Here is a 23,900-nt window from a genome sequence, read left to right as displayed (position 1 = left end):
TACTCCAGTACTTTAACTCAAGTAATAATCTGACAGAGCAACTTTCACTTGTATTGGAGTAATATTTGACCAGGAGTATCTATCTTAAGTAATGAAGCTGTGTACTTTGTCCACCACTGGCCATGTTTGTAGTTAAATCTTATTTGTGAAACAAATCATGATTTCATATGTTATGAGTCCATATGCATTTGTGCAGAACCATTCCACTGTGTTTGCACTTCACTTCACTGTTTTTTGTTTTTTTTTAAATGTAACTTGTGTTATCTAAGTCTAAACTACAGATTAAAAAGATAAAACATTAGATAATAAAGTGGTTTCATCCTAATTTGTTTACAATTTATTTTTGTTGACACAATCTATTCCGTTCCACCAATGCCAACCTCCTCACCCCTCTCACCAAACCCAAGCACCGAACCTGGGGGGGACAGGGCTTTCTCTGTCGCTGCCCCCACCCTCTGGAACTCTCTCCCCCAACACCTCAGACTCTCTCCCTCACTCACCAACTTCAAATCCGGGCTCAAACCCCACCTATTTATGAAGGCTTTTAACCTATAATTGATTGATTTTTGTTTGTTTTTGTTTGTTTCTGTTTTTGTTTTTTTGCTTTGCTTTCCTTTGCTAATCTAATTTATGATACATATATATGTATGTATATATATATATATATACATACATATATACACACATTTTGTTTTTGTCAAGTGTCTTAGAGAAACTTTTAAAGCGCTTTTATAGAGTGTATTATTATTATTATTATTATTATTATTATTATTATTATTATTATTATTATTATTATTATTATATTATCATTATTATCATTATTATTCTTATTATTCTTATTATTATTATTATTATTATCATTATTATTATTATTGTTATCATTATTATTATTATCATTATTATCATTATCATTATTATCATCATTATTATCATCAACATTATTTGCCGCATTGAAGTGAACCATTGATTCATTTCCAGCAGAGGTCAGTAACGCACCGAGTGAACGGCAGTAAACAGCCGGAAGTTTTCAGCAAATAGGAAACTGTCTCACTTCGGACGCCATCTTGGCTCCACTCATAGGAGAAGCAGGTTAGAGCATCTAAACCCGGGTACGTTGGTTTGAGCCACAATGGGGATGTTTTCTTCCCGTGACAGTCGGGTGTCTGGCAGGTGATTAGCACATAGAGAAGCTCCTCCTCAGCCTGCTACGTAAGAGAAACCTGGACAACTGCATTTCAAGACAAGGTAATGTTATAGTATATTTCGTATTAACAGCATTTTAATTATTTCCTTCTTGCTGTGTGACATTAAATACGTGAGTATGAATGACTTTGGCTTTACCTGATGATGTTAGCTTGTGTTTGCTAGCTAGTAACCTGACTAATGCGCGCACACGTACAAATCAGCTTTACGTGTGCGGCTACAAACACTGTGCTACCATCTGTCAAACTAACCTGTCCTTAAACATGAACAGCGGTCATTTACTTTACCTTATCTTCAACCCCGGGTGAAAGGGGAGTCCACGTAAGGTTATACAGCCTACACTGAATATGCAAGTTACCTGACACTGCCATTCATTTGACAGAGAACACCGCGGTAGCTTCATGTGGAGTTCTTTAAAAATGTCGTGTAAAGACACATACTGTGGAAATGAGACTCCAATGTTCTCTCCTTAATTTAAACCTGCATCACTGTTAGCTGATATAACGTAGCCATGTTTAGTCTTGCACTGAGCTTCATCAATCGTGTGTCTGCTATGGAGGAATCAATCTATAATATGACTTGATAACATCTGTGTCTGTTCTTTTCCTCTCTATGGATGTTTGCAGGACAAAATCTAGCAAGATGGATACCTCAAAACTTCCTAAGATCCGGGATGAGGAGCGAGAAAGCGAGTTTGGTTTTGTGCACGGGGTCTCTGGACCAGGTATGGTTTATACCCCTTCATTTTAAAGGGTTTGGTTCCTTTATTTAGCCTATAGTGGTTAAAACTGTATCATTTCAGATACAACAGGGTAGGCAAGGACAAACCCCACTAGGCCTTGAAGGATGGACAGTGTCATGCATCATAATTTCATATTTTTTTATAATTTAACTTGGTATAAATATGACAACAAGATGGTTGAGTTTCTGTCAGAATACTATTCATAAAGCGTTTTTCGACTGCAGGAACTTTACCCAGGAACTAGGGACTTTCGACCGGAGGAACCAGGGTCTAAATTTTAGTTCAGGGGTAGATAATATCCCCCCTGAAAAGCCCCTGCTTGGGGGGTAGTACTTTTAAAAGGTCATGGGACATTCGGTTGAACGTAACGGTGTTTGTGGAGTTTACACAGTTGTTGAAACACACAGGGAGTTCCTGGGAATGCATCCTAGTTTAGTTTTTTTATTAAGATTTCAAAATATTATTTAATATAATTTTTTCTCTCCATACGGCACTGGCCTGATTTGCACAATCTTCCCGAGACTTCAGCCAGCAACAATGGGGGCACAGGAACCTTTTAGTTCCGGGGAAAGTAGTTCTGGGGGCTAAAAGACCCCGGAACTCTTTGTCGAAATACACCTATATAAAGCAGGGGTGTCAAACTCATCTCAGTTCAGGGGTCACATTCAGCCCAATTTGATCTGAAGTGGGCCAGACCTGTAAAATCATAACATAACCTATAAATAACAAAAACTCAAACATGTTCCCTTTGTTTTAGTGCAAAAAGTACATTCTGAAAATGTTCACATTACATGAACTATATTTTTACAAAAACAGCTGTTGTATTTTTGTCATGATGAGTCTCAAAGTGGGCCGAATATTCTACTCTTTAAGCCCTGAAACCTGCTGTGAACACACCAAACACACAGGTTACCCATTCACCTGACACAGAGTGAAATGTTAACAGCAAAACAACAGAGATTATAATAATGAAGAAGGTAAAGTTGACTATTTTGGACCCCCCCCCCCCCACACACACACACACACACTCCAGCATGAACAGTTTGCATGCAGTATACAGTACTGTATGCAGTGGTCCAAAAAGTCTATGAATTTCCACCAGATAATGCAAACTGCAAATATTATTTTCCCCACTTAGAGAAAAAAAGTCCCAGAGCGCTGTTTAGGTGCGCTCTGTCAGCCGTTTGATTGTAGAACAAATTTGAAACAGCAGTTACTTTTATTAAAAAATTGCAGTTAATGTCTTCTCTGTAATTTTTTCACTTTACAAAGTCCTCCCGAGGGCCGGATTTGAATGTCTGACACCCCTGATATAAAGATACTTTATTAAACTGAAGCAGATCTGGTACCAAAATGTAGTATTTTAGTAATGAAGTTCATCTTCAATGTTTGCAACATTGCCCACAATGGCCCAACATACTTGTATACACTGAAGTGAATGCTGTCATTGTATAAATGTACAAAAATCTCTGAAAGTATACACATTTATGCTAGTTCATTGTGTAATTCTGTAGCGTCAAATTGCTCATCCCTTAGGGGATCATTAGTTTTTTAAGAGTCCTCTTTATGTTGGTTTGAATCCCTTTTACTGTTTGTCATTGTGAGCATAAACCATTGGGGGACCTCACTTGATACAGGCCTTCTTTATGTGATTTCACAAGCTCAGAATGAATTACATGTTGTCGTATGTACGTCGCTTTGGATAAAAGCGTCTGCTAAATGACATTGTAACATTGTAACATTGTAACATGTTCATTCAGGGGTAGAGCAGCAATCTGGAGACTGTGTATTTATTTTCTTCTATGCAAATTGTATGTGTATAAATATGTTCTCTCAAGTATTCATTATCTTTGCTATTTTTTGACATTGCTGTATTGTAATCATTAAGTTCAAGCAAACACACAACTAACAAGATGTGTCATGATTTTCAAAATAACTGTTGTCCAAAACATTGATTTATTTATATTTTCTCTCCCATCAAAAGTCGTGACAGCGACTGCGATGGCAGGAGCAGCCATGTACGAGCTGGTTCGTGTGGGTCACAGTGAGCTGGTGGGAGAAATCATTCGTTTAGAGGGAGACATGGCAACCATCCAGGTCTACGAGGAGACGTGTATCCTTTTAACTGCCATTATACTTTTCTTAAACTTGTAACAACATATGTCAAGATCCTCCTTAAATATAAACTCAACTGTCACTAAAGACACTTTTAAAAGGACTCTACATGGTCTGAATTTGATGAGCTTGCAGCATCTGTCGTTTTCCCTAACTGGATTCTTAAAGCTGGTGTGTCTGTAGGCGATCCTGTCCTCAGAACTGGAAAACCCCTCTCTGTAGAGCTTGGACCGGGAATCATGGGCTCTATCTTTGATGGTATTCAGCGTCCACTGAAAGATATCAATGACCTCACTCAAAGTATCTACATCCCCAGAGGAGTAAACATTGGGGCTCTTAACAGAGACTGCAAGTGGGAGTTCACCCCCGGCCAGAGTCTGCGGGTAATAAACATTTAAAGTGTGTGATTTGTGTTTCTGCTGCAACTGCTGAGACTGACTCAACTTGATCTCCTCTTCAGGTTGGCAGTCATGTGACAGGTGGTGACATCTACGGTATGGTGTTTGAAAACTCACTTATTAAGCACAAGCTGATGCTTCCACCTCGAAACAGGGGTACCGTGACCTACCTCGCCCCACCGGGAAACTATGACCTCTCAGTAAGTCTTGAATATAGAAGCTCAACATTCTTCTTTAGGGTCAACATTCAGCGACTTAACTTTCCTATCTTATTGCATACAGGATGTGGTTCTGGAGCTTGAGTTTGAAAGTGTGAAGGAGAAGTTCACCATGGTGCAGGTGTGGCCAGTACGACAAATCCGCCCAGTCACAGAGAAGCTACCTGCTAATCACCCGCTGCTAACTGGTCAGAGAGTTCTGGATGCACTCTTCCCGTGAGTAGTTTTCAGGAGTGCGTCTCTGTGATTTGTCAGTATGTGAGATTCTGATCTGAAAAGCTGAAAATGAAACCACTTTACCTTTTGTGATGTATAGCTGTGTGCAGGGCGGCACCACTGCTATACCAGGGGCCTTTGGATGTGGAAAGACTGTGATCTCGCAGTCGTTGTCCAAGTACTCCAACAGTGATGTCATCGTTTATGTCGGCTGTGGAGAGCGTGGAAATGAGATGTCTGAGGTGCTGAGGGATTTCCCAGAGGTGAGTGGAAGAAGGAAGATCTCCATTTCTATAATTACTGCCCAGTGTAGATTTAACTGAGAACATGGAATTTAAATCTTCAGTATGGCTCAAGTGTTCATTGTCCAATGACAACAATGCTCTTGCACTACAGCTTACTATGGAGGTGGATGGAAAGGTGGAGAGCATCATGAAGAGAACAGCTCTGGTGGCTAATACATCCAACATGCCTGTGGCTGCTAGAGAGGCTTCTATTTACACAGGTACAAACCATAGACTGTATAGAATATGGATGTAGTATCCGTGACGTCACCCATCTGTTTCTGAAGCGCTGTTTTGAGGCCAATCATAGGTGGCAGCCATATTGCTGATGTCGAGCGAGTGTGACGTAAACAGGCGGGCTTTAAGCCTCCTAGCCAACAGCTACAGTGTTCCCGCCTGTCAATCAAGTCAGCTGTGCCTCTCATTGGAAGACTCGTAATCTCAATATCTTTGAAAGTACCACGTTAGAAAAAAAAATCACCCCCTGTACAGTGTGTGCCGATCACTCTTACAACTCGTCTTTTGTACCAGGCTGTAAACATGTTTAATTCTGCTGTAAAGATCAGCTTTTTAAAATTGATGTGTATGTGGTTTCTGGTATTTCTGGAGCCAGCCTCAAGCGGATCCTCGATGAACTGCAGTTTTTAGCACTTCTGCATTGGACTCATTTTTTTGCCGCTTGGTACAAACAACAAACATTATAGGGAATTTCCTAGTTGTTCATTTTACAAGCTTTAAGATAACTTGTTTACTTTGAAAATGTAAAATCAAAATAAATTTTCCCTCTCGTGTCTTTGTGAACAACTGGAACACATACAATGCCGTTCTGAATACTGTTATGGTTGTAAATGTTAAGTAAATGCTTGTGTTTTATTCTGTTTCTAAGTGCGCAAAGAGCCAATAAAATAAACTGTAATGCATCTGTAAACTGTTTAAATAACCCCTGCAGGGATCACACTGTCGGAGTACTTCAGAGATATGGGATATCATGTGAGCATGATGGCCGACTCCACGTCTCGTTGGGCTGAAGCTCTTCGAGAAATCTCTGGAAGATTAGCTGAAATGCCTGCTGGTAAGTTAAGGATGGATGTGATTGATAAGTGATTTGACAACACTTAAAGAACCAGTTACAGCAGTATATGTGTGTGTCTGCAGACAGTGGATATCCTGCTTATCTGGGTGCCAGGCTCGCCTCCTTCTATGAGCGCGCTGGACGGGTGAAGTGTCTGGGAAATCCAGAGAGAGAGGGAAGCGTCAGCATCGTAGGAGCGTGAGTTTTACCACCGTTACTTTGTGTTTCTAAACTAGACCAATTTTTAAACTTTGTCTGCTTCAATAGCTGCAGCTTATTTCAGTAACAATGAAAATCAACTTGCAAAACTTGCGCCCGTTGTTAATTCAGAGTCCTCCATTTGTCACCTGTCAAGGATTGGACAGCTCTTTGTCCTGGTATTTTAAAATAGACCGTAAACAGGAGGTGGTAGAAAAAAAAAAAATCAGATTTGTAAACAGCATAAAATCTTTGCATGTCTTACCATTCAAGCTCTATTTGGTGGTAAAATAACTATCTCTACCTCTCATATGTTAAATTAGTGTTGTATTTCTGTGTTATTTTGAAAGATTTGTGAAAAACACTAGGTCTTGTAAAGGTTTTTGCAGCTTCATGATTAGCTTAAATAATCTAAAACATCCCTCTTTCATGAGAGTCTTAAGGAGGAACTAACTTTTCTATAAATCCTGTGAATTCCTCTTAGTGTGTCTCCCCCTGGTGGAGATTTCTCAGACCCTGTCACGTCAGCTACACTGGGTATTGTTCAGGTAAGTAATGGGAACAGCTCTTAATCCCTACATTTGGTGTAGTTTAAACCTCAGGTATTCTCTCTCCAGCTATTCAATTTCTTCATTCTTTGTTCATTTTTTTGTTTTTACAGGTGTTCTGGGGATTGGACAAGAAGCTGGCTCAGAGGAAGCACTTTCCGTCTGTAAACTGGCTGATTAGCTACAGCAAGTACACAAGAGCTCTGGATGAATATTATGACAAACATTTCCCTGAGTTTGTTCCGCTCCGTACTAAAGCCAAAGAGATTCTACAGGAGGAGGAAGACCTGGCTGAGATCGTGCAGCTTGTGGGCAAGGTGAGGCCACTTCAAAATCCAGAAGATGGTTTACCTAAAGTCTCTTGACCTGAGAGTCCGATTGGCTCCTGTACTGAAATTGCCCAATTTGGCACTTGCACTCACTTTATTGAAGATGTTTCAGTCCATAGACATTAGCCTAAGGGAGGTCAGCTGATTTAAATGTATTTTACAGTTGGTTACTGACCGATAGGATCCAGATAAAACAAATATTCCCAGACATTTTGCAACTTGATTTCATATTTTTACAGCAAGTTACTCAGTGTATGCATCTTATATTATTTGTTTTCGTCAGAGCTGTAATGTCAATTATTTCAGTTGCTAGTAGGATAACCTGACCATTGAACAATCTTGAGGAAATAAAGTGGACTGATCATTATTTTGTCTCTTCACAGGCTTCTCTTGCTGAATCTGATAAAATCACTCTGGAAGTTGCAAAGCTCATTAAGGATGACTTCCTGCAGCAGAACGGTTATACCCCCTATGACAGGTGAAGGAAGAAAACCTTACTAACTACAAAAGCATACACTTGTAATCTCTTCTGAAGGCTCCTTCCATATATTTTACACACTGTTGTCCTCTGTCTCTGCACATAGGTTCTGCCCCTTCTACAAAACTGTCGGCATCCTCTCAAACATGATCTCTTTTTATGACATGGCCCGACATGCTGTGGAGACCACAGCACAGAGCGACAACAAAATCACCTGGGCAATGATCAGGGAGCACTTGGGAGAGATCCTTTATAAGATCAGTTCCATGAAGTTCAAGGTACGTTATTGTTCTACCTTTTTCTGTCAGATATTGAAGGCATATTCAGTCACCGGTTAAAGTAGCTAGCCATTCTACGTTGTTGAAACGCTTGTTCTCATCGATTCTTTTAGGACCCCGTGAAGGATGGTGAAGCTAAGATCAAAGCAGACTTCGCCCAGCTGTTGGAGGACATGCAGAACTCCTTCAGGACCCTGGAAGAATGAGTTCGTCACCTCTGAGTCCCTCTCCCAGATATCCAAACCCCAGTGCAGTGCAACATAGTACAGTTAAAAAGGCCCCCGTTCTTAATGTCAGCCTCAGTCGTGTGACCTCATTTTATTCCGCCGTGTTTACGTACCCCCGAACATTCCGTGCCCTGCACAAATATTCATGTCATTTAATTGATTTTTGACTCATCTACTTCAGAATTGCAGTACTTGACTCTCCTTAGATACCCCAAATGTAGTTTTTTCTTCAAATGTAGCATCACCTTCACACAGCACATCAAAGCACTTACAGATCGCTGCATTCTCGTGTTGTGGTTAAATTCAGTGGGCCCCAATCAGGTGCTGTACTTGCACTTAATATAAAGCTGCAACAAAGAGTGGAAGAGCTGTTTCTTCCCCCCCCCCCCCCCCCCCCCCCAAAAAACGACAGTGATCATTACAGACAATTCATCAAACAGGAACATGCCCTGCAAGGGGACAGATGCACTGTTGCTGTATATCAGGGGGTCAAATGAGTTCTTCCAGCTCTTACCTCTTCAGTGTGATAGTGATGTTGTGAACTATATACTTGACGTTCTGTGTATAAATGTGAATGAATGTGTCTGTTAGGGTTGTGTTGTACCAGATGTGTCATTATTGCCTCCATGTATGTTATTGTCTCCTGAATTAAATGTAAGAATATGACTAAAGATGATTGTGTGAATACCAACACCTGTTCTATAAAGCAGATATGTTGTATACATTTTATCTCTGATGATGGAATTATGGAAATAAATTTATCTTCACCAGTAGAAATTGTATTTAAAGTTTAATATTATTTATGTGGCTCTCTTACTTTTAAAATGAGCTGAACTTGAGGATGAGGAGAAACAGTCGGTCATTAAAGGACTCTCACCTCTAGATGGCGCACACACATTGGATGAAGCTGCAGGGTGACTGATGAATACTCTTGATTAACCTCTTTCACCATAAATTAATTTTTTTTTTAGAAAGAAGTTAGAAAAAAATATTTCACACACCACTTAACACTGTATAACACAACATTACATTTTGGACTTGTGTATTACTTGCCTGAAGTACAGTATATATAGTATACAACTTAGATTGATCAAAGAGTGATAAAACATCCTGCAAACCCAAGTTTTCCCCTGAGCACTCATATGAAATGCTTATACTCTTTACATAATTTAGCCATTTTTTAATACTAGCTTAAACATTTTTAATTCTCTTAAGTAAGTCTTGCATATCGTCACCCTATTGAAATAATTGCCTAAGTCATTTTTTGACTAAAATGAGTTTTTGACCTAAATCATCTCTTGATGATTCTGGCCACCTCTGGTAAAATCGCCTTAATCCTTAGTTGAAAGGATTATGCTCTTTATGCCCCATAGGACAATGGCCTATGTCAAGAGGGTGACTTAGGCCATTTTATTCTTGTTTTCAATCAATTTTTGATTCTCTAGGATAAAATGTCTGACCTGGGCATTTTAACAAGCTTTCATAATGGCAGCTGCTTCAAGAAGCAACAGAATCTGTAGTGCAGAAGAAGCTCTAAACATGATTCTTGAATCAGTTTCTACCGGTGAGTGATAAGGTTTACTTGAACCTGACATTTGTTCAATTTAGGTTAGAGTTATTAACGTTTTGAGTTTGCTTTATGGAATTAAAGGACAGTTAATAGTCAGGTTGTCAAAACTGGATGTTGGAAATGGGTTAAGTTCAATAAAAAAAAACAGGAAATAAGAACTGGAGAAGTGAGGAAAGGGACTGCCTCCTTTCCAATTTGATTTACTTGACATTTGTTAAATTTAACTCAGGGTAATTTCAGTTTTGAGTTTGCACTATGGAATGAAAGGGCAGTTTAAGCCAGGTTTAAAGTTGCCTGAGTCACATGTTTGAAAATCGGCCATAGTCACTTTATTCTTTAATGTTACATAATTGACACACAACGGTCTATGTATGTCAACAGTCATCCACTGTCAAGGCATTTTTGATTGAGATGATTAATAAATATCATATGCTCAGCATTTGGTAAGGTTTTTTGTGTTTTCCCAAAAACTCAAAAAAATGAGTAAGAAAAAAGTAAGAAAAAATTTTAATAGGGTGACAATATATGAAAATGGTAGAATCCATTTCCTGACACAACGTCAAAAAGTCTGTGGTTAAGATTTGTTGGTACATCAGGTCCGACATCTTTAAACTCAATTATGAGTGGTCAAAGCTGCAAAATCTAATCACAAACAAGACTTTTTCACACTTGTCAAGCTGTGCAAGTCTGGAACTGAAACTTAAAACTGAAAACCACTTTCCCCACTTACTCTTCATTATTATTACATTTAGAAACTGAGAGGAACATCTTTATCTGGGGCGTTGTAGTGAAAAATGTGTATTGCATATTAGGTTCACATGATAGTCAGTTTCTGTTTCTGCTCATTATTTTAGTCCATTACTCAAGAATTTGCTTGTGTCCAATTTTGATGTGCAAGTTCTGCTTATCTGATACAGAAAGGTTGGTTTCGATCATGCTAAGTGTGACTCATGTATTCCTGTTACTCTCTGTGAATAAAACACCCGAGAACTCTGTCTCTGGGAGCTCTTTTACAGATTGCTTCTGTGCTCTGTGAAACAAGTTCCTCTTTCTTGCAAGATTGAATAAAATACACACAAAGACAAGACTTGACTCAAGATCCATTAAGTATGGAAGCCCATTTCCGCCAGTTAAAAAAAAAGATTTTACCCATATTAAGTCATTATAATGAGATAAAAAGTCAAAATTATGAGATTAAAAAATTGAATTATGAGATTATAAAGTCTTAAACTTAAACTTGCCATAGCCATCAATGTGCCAAACAGTTTGGACCACAGCTGTGGTAAACACGCCTCAGCAGTCTGTTTCTTGACCTGACATCAACACCTTCACCATCAAATAACTGCAATACTTGAACTGTTTCTCTGTCAGTCACAATCCCATGTAACCAACATTTTGGTGCATCCATCTATAACCATGGCACTGACCAGATGTTTCAAGTTGCTTTCTCAATAAAGGTTGCTACCTCAACCACATCAGTTTTAATCTTTCTTCGCCAGATCTGCTTCTTCCTTAAAATCCTTTCAAGAGTGTGTTTGCTTAGCATTATCCCATGCGAATCCGCTAGCAAAGATAATATTTCATATGTAATATGACCATGTTTAAAATAAGTCTCAATGTACTCACAATCATTTCTCTATAGTATTAAACAGTGGATAGAGCTCACACCAGAGTAAAGCTACTGCTTTGTCTTTAGTAAAGGGTCTTCCTTTCTATTATCTCATAATTTCGACTTTTTATTATTATGACTTAATATGGGGAAATTATTATTTTTTTAACTGGCGGAAATGGGCTTCCATGATTTAGCCTATTGATTGTTGTTACAGAAAATTCCACAACAGCGTGAATGTGGTTTGATCTTGAGTTGCCTGAACGCAGCCTAGAGATACAACCAAACACCCCCTAAAAAGTCATCACACTTTGATTCAACTGTTAATTTATAATTTGTGTACTAACACAGCATCACCTTTTTCTGGCACGGTTTTACTTTTGATAAACAAGTTTGGTATACATTGAAGGTCCTGATATTTAGAGATGGAAGCTTCCTGAAAAGTCTAACAAGACAACCTACTTATCACAATGTCTTTTTCAAAGGCTGAGCTGAAGCACAGAAAGGTTGACTTCTTTCAGTCTTCATTCAGCTTCCTATCTCATCTGCTCTAAAAAATCCAAGCAGTTTCACCATTTCCATGTTGTGTTTAGTTGCAAGAACAGCATCACTTGGAGTCTGCTGTTGTGTGATCTCCTGTTCGTGTTGGTTCAGCCCGTCATCTTCGACTCCCTGCATTAATTCCTTCAAAGTAGATTAGAGCCGTTATCTCGGGTTCCGGGCTCCATCAAGACTAATGGAAGCATAACCCACAGGAGCAAGAGCAGCATCTTTTTCTCAGCATTGATTCAGTCATTCCAGACTCACACTGGTGCGGATGTTAAGAGGTTTCAGTGGTCTCTGAATACACTGGCCTTTAGCTTATGAAGCACCTGAATCCCATTCTCTTATTCTCCTGTATGTAACAGCTGTTTGGCTCTGTTAGTTGTAGGGATAACTTTGGTGTCTACCGTTATCAGCGCAGACACATTTTCTTTTCATTCGATCTCTTGTGTGGCCTTGACTGAAATTAGCCTTTCCACTTTAAAGACAATAGAACGATGAAATATTAACAATTATTGACAGTTTGGTCTGTAGTGTAAGCAGAAAGATGACTCTCGCTCAGGCTGCATGTCTCTGAATACTTCAGGAACATCAAGGTATTTGCCACCTGCTCATCTTCAAGACGCCAGTGGTCTTTCCCAGCAGTGTCTGAGCAGATCTGATGGACAATATGTAAATGATCTGGACTCAGTTACCAGCACTTACTCTACATTTATTTTTTTATTTTTTGAATTCCCTGCATTGTTTCTCATCAGTCTCAGCTGAAGTGACGTGCAAAAGTTGGAATCTCAATTTTTTTTAATGTTCTGGTCGCAGTGCTTTAACCCACTGCGGGATGGCCAGAGACAAAAAACAAATTGTAGGGGCCTTTTTTTTCATACAAATCATATACGTTTTTGCTGAACAAACTTAAATTTGCAGAAACTCAAACACACACACACACATGCAGTCTTCTAGAGTTTTCTGTGTGTGAGCAGTGAGGTCTGTTTCGAGTTGGAGGAAATCTGATCCCAGAGGGTGGGGCTGCCTGTGGATCACTGCTCACTCTCACATCTATGAGTGCCTGTCATTCTTCTCATACACACTCTGGTCCACCTCAGCATGGATTGTAAGGGCTTTCGAACACCTCAACATAGCCTGTCAGCTGTGAGGGAAGAGGAATGAAAGGCTGGTGACTCTCTGGCTCCCTAAAAACACTCGAGGCAGCTCCTATATTTACCAAGCATGCCTGAATCAAAACTTCAAATAGTGACTGGTAGAGGCTGCACAGCAGATGTAGAAGTGGGCTATGCTAGAGAACGACTCGTGAACTATTTAATGACATGTGAGGAGGATAGTCTTGGGAAAACTGAGCTGGCAGATGCAATTCAATATCAAACCACTTGTCAGCTGGAATCCAAGTTGCCTTGTGTTGGGACTCTTCCACCGTGGGAATCCAAGAAATGAGAACCATCTCCCTGCACTGATAAGGTGTCATCGCAGCTTCCCCAGAGCAGAGACATGACAATTTCCTTTTTCAACACAAATGACTGATGAGAACCGAGGGCTGCTTTTTCCAGGTTTCCTCATTCAGTCATTCAAAGAAGAAGCTTGGTGACAAGAGGTCAACTTCTTAATAATTTTCTCTTCATCAGTTGCTCCAGTTCTAATTTAATGTTCAGCTTGGAGGAAGAAAATCTGACCCCTCCGCTCACCTGTTGATGCTTTGTTTTATTTATTTTTTTGGAGACAAAAGGTAAGTTAGAGAGAGGTTTTGTATTTGCCTTGTGATGTGAAAATGTTGATGTTATAAGTATTCCGTTAAAAGATAGTTCATATAAATAATATATGGTGAGTTGGTATTTTTTATTAGATAATGCAATCTGATATAGAGAAATACAAGAAACAGGCAGAACCTGTTCCAAAATGTAACTTTGTCCTCATTATTTTGAATCTGTCACCATTAATTCCTGCATAGATATACAGTATATATATCTATTAAACTCTGTGTGAAAAGGCTGTATGACCAATGTTTTAAACCAGACTAAAATAATAACTCCCAGTGTCGATAACTGAAGATCTCACAGTGCTGAGGACTTGGATTTGCTGGCCCACATAGTTTGTCCCTGCAGAGAAGGTGGCCTTGTTTTAACAAATTACATTAAAATCTCTCTGGGACTGAGAATCCTCATTTTTTTAATCATTAACTTATATCTTGTAAGTTCCAGGTAAAGGTTGAGTCAGTACAGTTGTAACCTAGTTAACACTTAACACTGTTATTCTCTGGCCTTTAAGAGCAAGCAGTTAACGTGTTAGTTTGATGCTTTGTGAGTCAAGTGAAGTATCTTTCAATGCTTCAAAAATATGTTCCTTCTCTCAGTGCATTGATTGTGATTGTGTGTGTGTGTGTGTGGACTTGCGTCATACAGTGAGTGTGCTGATGCACCTGTCTCAGAGTATTGTCAGCTGTTGAAAGGACACATTTGAGTAACCTAAAACCTTTGTTTTGAGGATTGTTATTGGTTGTTGTTTATACTTTCATGCCATTAATCAGTATTTTACATATTTAAACATATTTCCTTACACCAATGTTGAGTCACATTGCTCAACAGTACAGGTTTTTAAAGTTGGCCCTTTGTGTTGAACTGACAGCTTGTAAATTTCACAGTCCTCTTAAGCCAGCCATTATGAAATGGGAGAAGTTAAAGCCCCCTGAGCCCGATGATCCCATGTGCTGCTGTGAGTGTGATATGGACCAGTGCGCATGTTGCTGTGACTGTGATGATCTGGATGAAGCCTTTAACAGGTATGAATGACCAGAGGTAAAGAACATAAATACCACAGCAATATAATAGTATAATGGAGGTAAACTAAACTATGAACAGCACTTCAATAAAAAGTTTAGGTACTCTTTTAAAGACAGATTTATGTAACAGTGTGTATTTTGCAAGGTTACCAAGACAGGGCCAGTTTAGGTGGGAGCTGGATCACTAACAGGGAGAAGCACACTTTCCCCCAATCCAAACCCTTTGGTGACCTCACTGCCCCATGCTTTGATTAGCTTTGGTAATTTAACTGCAACTTGTTTAATAACACTACAGAAAAGTCCAACCTAAACTGGAATGATGGGCATACAGAGAATAGTTAGCTTCTACTCCTCTGAAGTATTTAGGCTTCATGTAAAAGATGCATCTAGTTAGTGAGTTGCTAGCTAGATATCTACACTGTAGTTGATTTAGGTAATCCAAGTGTTATCACATAAAAGCTTTCCTTACACTTAAAATGCAAAAGAACAAGGGGACAGATGGTTTGATTGCAGTGATAAAATGAGTTCATTTTGAGAGACATCAATTTCCAGTCAGGAAACTGTCCAACTATAAGAGTGTGTAGATTGTAAGATTGTAAAGGAGCATGACGCTAGCAGGCTTTAAACTTAGTTAGAAGAGAAAATAAACCCTTAAAGATCAACCGATGTTACAGAATGTTATTTACTAGGATTAGTAGCATATTGAGAATAGAAACATAAAATCCTGGGTACTGTAGATTGTTCTTGATAGCCTAAAAGTTTCAAACAAAGAAACAGCTAGCGAGTAAGGCTAGCTCTTAGCTATAGATTGTTGATGCTTAGCTAAGCTAACTTTTTGGCTGTTGTTCTATATTCAACAGACATACTTAAGTAGTATCAATCTTCTCGTCTAACTTTTGTAGAAAAAATTGAAAATGTTGGGAAATCTAAACTAGGGTTGCCAACTTTCTCCCTCTAAATAAGGGACAGGTGCACGGTGCCATGGTGGTGTGAGCATGATGTGTGAATTCAGCATATATTCATATTCTGATTCAACTGGAAATGCAGAGTGTGTATATTCCCTTTAATCCTACTGTATCAGTATGTAAACTCATATGAATTAACCTCAAAGAAACCACAATTTGACTCTTTACATAAAAAAACAGGCAAAGAAAAATTAAATGCAAAAGGAGGAGGCACAGCCAGAGTTTTTGCAGGGACTTGGCGCATTTGTGCTGTATACAACTGATGTGCGTGAGGGGGCCTGTGATTAGATGACAGGCAGTGTGATTGGCACATGATCTGCCACTGCTGTTTTATCTGATCTAGGATCTGTAGAGTGCAGTCTGCTGTATTTACAAGAGTTAATAGTCAATATGCGGGACAATTGAGGTCCCGTATGAAACAAACCAATTTAGCCCAATATACGGGATGTCCCGGCTAATACGGCACAGCTGGCAACCCTAGTCCAAACTGTTCCTTACGTAGCTAATTGCAAATATAACATTAACTTAAGTCACAGTGGAAATATTGAATTTAAAAGCACAGTGAAAATCCTGCTAGTAATCAACTTCACTAGTTTTAGAAGATTTATGTTTTAAAGTTCATAAGAAAGTAAAAATCAGTTTGCTCTTCACTGATGAAAAAGAGTAGTCACATTGGCCGTGTTCATGACTTGATGCTTACTGCTCACTGCAGGTGGCTGAAGGACAGACCATCTAAAGGTGGATGTCATTCTCCTGTACTGGCAGCCGTGGCTGACAAGCTGGAGATCTCCATGATCCCAGCCCTGGTGCTTCTCCCTTTACTGCTACGGGTGGCAGCACTGCACTACCTGCTGGGTATCATTATCCTGACTGCTCTACCCGGCCTGGTGCTGTGGTACTACTACGCCACTCACAGAAAGAAGAGACGCACCCTCTTCTTCCTCACTCTTGCACTCTACTCCCTGTTCTACATGTATTTTCTTTTCATCACAGAGATTGTACCACATGGGGATGTCACCCAGCTGCAGTTGTTTACTGCCACTTCTGGAGTGGTACTCACTCTCATTTCTCTTATTCACACCAAGAGAGGCCCTGGGTTTGTGACAGCTTCCCTGCATGAAGCACACAAACACAGACAGGAAGCTAACAATGACTCAGAACACCTAGATGGACTACTCCAACCCGCAGCCTCCTCAAGTGAAGCAGAAGAGCTGCAGATAACAAAAGAAGTGCCGACAGAAAAATGGGGCAGGTGTTCTGTGTGTAAAATAATGCGACCTCCGCGGGCTGGACACTGTCGAACCTGTGGATCCTGTGTCCAGCGTCTGGACCACCACTGTATCTGGTGGGTTGGACTGCACATTGGATGTATGTATATCATGTGCTTCACTCTTTTATATTGTGTATTCACAATGAACAGGTTAAGGAATATAGAATTGAGATGGACTGGCAAACTTCCCAGTAATGACAGAATCACACCTTCAACAAAGACAAAGAGATTATATCTACAACACATGTTAAGAAAGAGAGTTCAGGCAGAACTTGAATTACTCAATGTGTTTGTGGAGGAGAAGTCCAAACTCCACAGTCCTGAAGAAAATTAACCACAAGATCATTAAACTGCACACTCATCGGCCGTTTTAGAAGCACTTTGTAAAATGCAAAGTTCCAATTCACAGATGTTAATCTGTGGTTGGAGTTTAACACAATTAAGCTTCGGGGCTTAAATCTAAAAAGTGATATAATGCATTTTGACAAACAGCGATGAGTTGGTTTGACTAAACAATTATGTGCCATTCAAACATGTAATAAAAACAAATATTCCCATCTCTAGAGTGTTTGGTTACATGTTTCAAAAGTGAGTATTTAAAAACAAAATCTGCTGTTTCCCCTGGCAAGACCTCAAAACAGCAACTTGAGAAGAATTTGGTGTTTGGAGCGCAGAGAATTGAAAACTGACATTTCCACGAGGAAGTCTATTAACAAATTAAATAGCAGGTTTGATCTGTGTTCGGTGTCAACAAAGGACAGCTGAAACAAAAGATACACAGAAGGCAAATGTAAGGGATATTGCATACTTAGCAAGTGGTTGGTTGTTTTCTTTTCATTCAACCAGTCCCCTAATACTGCCAAGGCCCATATCGTGTTGCGGTTGTCGTTGCTTAGGATCAGTTTCCATCAATTTGGACAAGTTCTCTTACACTCTACTGTCCCTTGTATTTTAACAGCTCTTGATCATTTCTGCCCTGTTGTTCAATTTCTTGTCCATTTTTCTGAGCTTGCCTGGTCAGCCAGTAATCACTGATCTAAAGTTTGGTCCACTCCAAAAAAATTAAGAATAATATCAAAAACATCCTCCCTGTTGTTTTCCCAAAAGTAATGTTTTTGCAATGCCAACAGCGAGAGGTGAAATCATGAACAGTATACTCCTTTCTGCATGTTGATTGATTGTGTGACGTGTGTGATAAGATTGTCCCTAATGTCAACTTTAATATTCAGAATTAATAACCTCTGTCGAGGGGCTCTGACCAATCAGAATCAAGTTTTTGACACAGCTGTGTGATTAATAAGAAAGCCAGCTAAAAGCATGAAATAATATGACCAGAAATTAAAATGAAAAAGTTAAAATTCAACTTAAGTCGGAGCGCTGGTGGCCTCAAGGTCTAAGCGCCCCACATACAGAGGCTACAGTCCTCGTTGCAGGGGTTGCTGGCTCGATTCTTGACCGGTCGACCATTTCCTGCATGTCTTCCCCCACTCTCTACTCCCCACATTTCTTGTCTCTCTTCAGCTGTCCTATCAAATAAAGGCAAAAAGGCCAAAAATATAACTTTAAAAATTAAAAAAAAAAAATCAACATGAGTACTTCTTCTGCCAAAGCTTCATTTAATGCACAACATACTGGGTAATGTGCTGCTGTTATATACCTGTGTTTTGTCTGCATGTGTTACCGTAGGATAAACAGCTGTGTTGGACAAGCAAACCATCGCAGCTTCCTGCTGACCCTCTGCGTGTTCCTGTTGACCTCTCTGTATGGCATCAGTTTGGTGCTGTGCAGCATCTGTCCCCGACAGTATCTCATGACGTCCCTCCTCTACTGCCCAGGTGTCTACAGCCAGCCAAGGTACAACACTCTTTTATGTTCTAAAAGTTTAATGAAGGTGGACATCAGAGGTCAAGAAAACAGGTTTTGGAGGTTGTGAATATATTGTGATGATTAAAACAACATAATGCATCTCAGTTAATCTTCTAAATATTTGTTATATGGTTAAAGGTTTTAGTTTTAGTAAGTCTGATGGGCCAAAAGTAATGTCTCACCAATCTTTTTGTCTACAAAGTGAGGAAAGTGAAATCATTAACATTATATTTAGTTTCACTGCTGTAGTTTTGTAATATTTCTCTGTTTGTTTACAGCACAGCGCTCTGCTTCACCTGTGTATGGTACAGCAGCATCGTCACAGCTGGATTGCTTTATTTATTAGTAGCACAGGTTCTGAACATCAGCTTCAATGTGACGGAGCGAGAGGCTCTGCTGGCTCTGAGGAACAAAACAGGCCAGAGCCGCCTGTGGGGACTCGTCATCGACACGGGGGAGTATTCACGTGGCTTATACCAGAACTGGGTTGAGTTTCTCACCATGGCAGAGGCCTCGGTTTCTCCTCGCACCAGCCTTACTGACTTGGTCTAGTTTTGTTTTGCACCCAGTAGCAGCATCATGATAACAGACTTTAAATACAGCATGTTTGAGCTCTCATGTCATGTTTTTAAAGATAGAGCAGCTTGCAACTTTCAAAGCTCATTTCATTCCAGCCTCAAAATGATTGTTTACGAGACAACACAATTATACTTGGACATTGTTGTACAATTATCCATATGTGGAAATACCCTGCTGACATTAAGGTGCAAGTTGTTGTCATGTTACTGTGCATATGCTGTCTATACCTGCAGGAAGCCAGCATAATTGATGCCTGCTGACTGAATCTGAAACATCTTTGACTGCATGTCAGTTAAAGAGATTCATACAGAAATCTAATAAAAACCTTCATTAAAAACCCTGTCTACTGCCGGATATTCATGTCACTGTGCTGACATATAAAATTCTGGAGTTAATGGACAAATAAGTGCTGGAATTCTGGTATCATAAAGCCTGAGATAAAGAGAATGACATAGAAAGACAAGTCTGTGCACACTTTCACCGCGTCATTGGTTTTGGAAATATTTGTAAATTAACTTATTTAGTTGTGTATATATGTTTTGTATATATGTTGTAAGATATGCTTTTTTTTCCTCTTTAATTTTAATTGCTAATAACTTTTTAATATTTGGTATTTTATAGGCTCGTATTTGCTTTATACTCTTTTGCACTTGTCTACTTTGCTGCTGTTAAAAATCTTATCTTATCTTAAAAACAAAAAATAAAAATGAAATAAAATGAAGTAACCTACTGTGCATTGGGAAAAATACGAAAGTAGATGAGTAACTGAAAAGTGAAAAACTACAAAGAAAGAAAAGGGTTTTTTAAATGAGTCTTGAAAGTAATAATTAAAAACAAACGATGAATGAAGAAGAGGGGAGTTAATATCAACATGCTAATGTGAGGCGAGTAACATGTAGCATTTAATTGTGCCAATATTTAACTTCAAGTTCAAATGAGAGTGTAAGCCTGACTGGAATATTTGTCTGTTCATGAATGAAGGATGGAGCTCATGATTCTTCTCCCTGTTTTAGCTCTTTAATTAAAATCTAATTTTAGAACAGTTATTCATCCCTACATATGAGATAACAGGCATGAAAGAGTTGGCACAAACAAACAGAGCACTGCGTCTGACCCCTGTGAGTCAGTGGTGGGTGTACGGTCATAACTTTATGGAAAAGCTTCAGTCATCTTTTCTACTTCGACTGATGCAATCTTGTTTTTCCTGCATTTGTCCAATATTTCCTCTGCAGTGCTCTGTCTTATTGATTTCTTTAATCTAATGGTTTTGCCCATTACTATCTCATTGTTCCGGTGGGGCTCATTTTACACTGTCCAGAGCTTCATGTTATAAAAGGCAGTGGCTGTTTACACATATTACTTATTTATTTATATTAAGCTTTAGGCCACACTCCTTACCCCTGTTGTAATGCATTACATTTTATAACTTAAAGTAAATCTATTTACTCTTATGGAGCCTGGTAAATGTAACAAAATTAAGAGTGTGTGTACTTTGCCATGATGACTAGATTCCAGTAACTCCATACACTTTCCATTATTTCACATTATCATCTTTCATAATGGTGGATGCATCAATCAAACTGTTTAAATCAATACATTTCCTCCATTTCCATCACTCAATTAACTCACTTATTTGGCATCTCTACTTCCCGTTTACTTTCATGGCAGTGGCTCTGCAGTCGGTCCTATGGTGGCACCTTCAGGCCAGTCTGTGCACTCTCACAATCCAGTGCTGGAGACTTCAGTGCAAAATCAGCATTTTTCCTCAACTAATGCTGGAGTCAGGTGTGCCATTAGCACAGGCTCAGAGCAACAGTCATACATGTATGTCTTAGTTTGTTATTTCTTGTATTTCAGGGTTCTATGAGGGAAAGTCTCCATTCAATGTATCAATGAGCATCTGTTTTAAACACACTATTTACTCTAATACTCTCAGTACTCTAATTTTCAAAAGTTCTAATATGAAACATGCCTTCTTTTTGACCTACCAAGTCTGTTCATAACAGGAATCTGCAGGGTTTTTAAGTTCTTTTTGTAATATAGTATTATATAAGTTCTCAGACATTAAAAACAATGAAAATAACAGACAGTGCTGAACAGTTAAAGGGACAAAAAAATCAAAAATTACAATACAGAAACAGACACACAGACAGAAAAACAACAGCAAAACTCAAAACAAAAATTAAATCAAATTACAACACCCCGATCTTCAATCATACAAACAGCATAGTTCATTGATCTGCAACTATACAGGCCTTGGTTTAGCATTATTAGAAATTAGAATGTCTATTGCCAGTGTTGGGATCAGAAGATTTCCAAGTCAGGTAAGAAAAATCTTTTGCCAACAAATTAAAAGTCTCAACATGGAGATAGCACCATCAAGTTAATTATGCACCAATAACCTACATAAGTATCACCAGGACACCAGTTTCTCTCTCCCTAAGTTCCTTAATATTATCTGAAAAGAAAAACACTTCTTGGCCTTGCACCTCATGCAGCAGATCATTTTTCTATTCAATGCTTTGGTTAAAGAAACACACTTCAGAAACTTACTCTGTGTAGCATACAGTAAATTACTGTCACTGGGGGTGACATCCTGATGTTTTTACTTTGCATTGCCACTCAAGACAAATCACAAGAATTTTTCTCTAACGCCATCCTCAGGCCAACTTTTTAATTTCATCCAAAATGAATCTCATGATTCAGCAGATTCATCACAACTCCCAAAGCTGTGAACACTCCTTACATTCATGAATACATGTGCTTTCCTTCATTATCACCCTAAGCTACTCCTTTGGTAGATATGAAGAATCCCCATGTTCTCACTCTTCAAAGGATGTTGTCACAATTAGCAGGAAATAAGTTCTCCTTAAATATAAATGTAATAGAATCAGCACCCATTGCCTCATGGACTGGAGTGCTGTTGCTTCTGAGAAAAAATCGACATGTTTAAGATCTGACAAAGAATATACAATCAGCGTGTATTTAGCAGTACATTTCCTTTTAACCATATTTCTGGGAACTGATTTCATGAACTCTAAGTTATATCATATAGCTGACAGTTTTATTTTGCCCTCGATGCATGATGCATAGTATGTACAGCATATATACTATGTTAATGTAAAGTGTCTGTGTGTCTGCATGCCATTCCTTGGAGCACTTTGGTAGACAGGACAGATGTCTCAGCAGAGACTGACACTGCTACAGGCAATAAGCTGTTATCAAAATATTCAGGAGTGGAATGATTTACAGTATCAATTATAGCCTGAGCTTATACTCTGAGGTTGCAGCCATTCATAAGATGTAAGAAAAAGTGGAGCTATCAATATTGTTACTTTCTTTTAAAAAAAAACATAAACTATTGACTTTAACTCGACTAGTTAATTATATTCTTTTCATACTGTGTCACTACATTAGCAGTTGTCTTTCAGTTGCTGAATGATGTGTGGGGACCCCAAGATGGAATTACTGGCAGTGTCTCAATCTTTCCTATTTGTTTAGATGGCACAAATCTAAACAAGGATTTCACTACGTAGACTTGCGCACCTGCTTGAATTAGGCTACCTTTGTAACTTTGCAACTTTAAAATGATTGTCTGCTTCTACATTTCTTTACATTGCAAAATTCAAACCTGTTTCAACTGGCAAGGTATGTAAGTTGAAGAACTCTATGTTCTGCAGCTTGTGTCTGCCTGCAGCTGACTTTATTTCACTAATTCATCTCAACATCAGAGTGGCACAGGTGTCCAACATGCTAACGGCCTCATTGGTACATGAGTTTACAGAACAAGCCATCCTGACCCACTCCCTGTCTTGCTTTTGCAGGAGTCATGGATTTTTTTAAATACCCTTTTGTCTTTTTTAGTATTTTGATTGTGTATCTCCCTCTCAGAGAACTTTATGTATCTTGTTTTGAGTGGATTGATTTGGTAATTTCTGCTGTATAGGGGTAACATTTAATTTGAGCTCAGAGACTGGTTTTGAATATTTAATATGTTCGTTGAGATTAATATTTGATATGTTTGGAACAAAGAGAGAATTAATTTTATCAATGTATGACATATTTTCACTGCAACCTCTCACTGACAAATGTGAGCAAGATGAAAGAACACTTCTTGAAAATTATTGTTGACGCTGCAGAAAGTAGTTGGGAAATGAAAGAGAGACAAACATTTAGAAAATGGAAATAAAGTTGTGTAGGCTGTGTTTGTAACAAGAGTTTTAATCATCTGAGATTTTAACACAGCTGCTTTTGACACTGTGAACATCAATGTTTTGTTTGCCTCAGTAATTTTACATGCTCTTCTGGAGTCCCCCAAGGCTCCATACTTGGTCCTATCGTATTCTCGTTGTAAAAGCTTCCTCTAGGATCCTTTTTTTTTTAGAAATGATGGAATAGCTTTTCACT

At 38.9% G+C, this 23,900-nt stretch overlaps 2 protein-coding genes across 4 annotated transcripts; both read left to right on the top strand.

Annotated features, from left to right (window-relative positions):
* Positions 1-1,058: 1,058 nt before the first annotated feature.
* Positions 1,059-9,083, top strand: LOC117812867 (V-type proton ATPase catalytic subunit A-like). Its single transcript, XM_034683847.1, has 15 exons — positions 1,059-1,245; positions 1,830-1,927; positions 3,930-4,058; positions 4,229-4,443; positions 4,521-4,658; positions 4,741-4,892; positions 4,993-5,155; positions 5,289-5,397; positions 6,126-6,248; positions 6,332-6,446; positions 6,931-6,994; positions 7,108-7,311; positions 7,707-7,801; positions 7,908-8,079; positions 8,193-9,083. Exons 2-15 carry the CDS (start codon positions 1,846-1,848, stop codon positions 8,283-8,285), a joined length of 1,854 nt encoding a protein of 617 aa, XP_034539738.1. The 5' UTR covers positions 1,059-1,245; positions 1,830-1,845; the 3' UTR covers positions 8,286-9,083.
* Positions 9,084-13,060: 3,977 nt separating this feature from the next.
* On the top strand, positions 13,061-20,052 carry LOC117812323 (palmitoyltransferase ZDHHC23-like). 3 transcript variants are annotated; one of them, XM_034683011.1, is made up of 5 exons: positions 13,061-13,763; positions 14,676-14,813; positions 16,491-17,123; positions 18,735-18,902; positions 19,193-20,052. In XM_034683011.1, exons 1-5 carry the CDS (start codon positions 13,729-13,731, stop codon positions 19,464-19,466), a joined length of 1,248 nt encoding a protein of 415 aa, XP_034538902.1. In that variant the 5' UTR covers positions 13,061-13,728; the 3' UTR covers positions 19,467-20,052. The 3 variants fall into 3 exon arrangements, with proteins under 3 accessions (XP_034538902.1, XP_034538903.1, XP_034538900.1); XM_034683012.1 differs by lacking the exon at positions 14,676-14,813 and having other exon boundaries at positions 13,062-13,763; XM_034683009.1 differs by lacking the exon at positions 13,061-13,763 and having other exon boundaries at positions 14,117-14,813.
* The last annotated feature ends 3,848 nt before the right edge of the window (positions 20,053-23,900 follow it).

Source organism: Notolabrus celidotus, chromosome 5 (genome assembly GCF_009762535.1).
Source record: "Notolabrus celidotus isolate fNotCel1 chromosome 5, fNotCel1.pri, whole genome shotgun sequence".
NCBI classification, from domain to species: Eukaryota; Metazoa; Chordata; class Actinopteri; order Labriformes; family Labridae; genus Notolabrus; species Notolabrus celidotus.
This window is presented reverse-complemented; position numbering and strand designations above follow the sequence as displayed.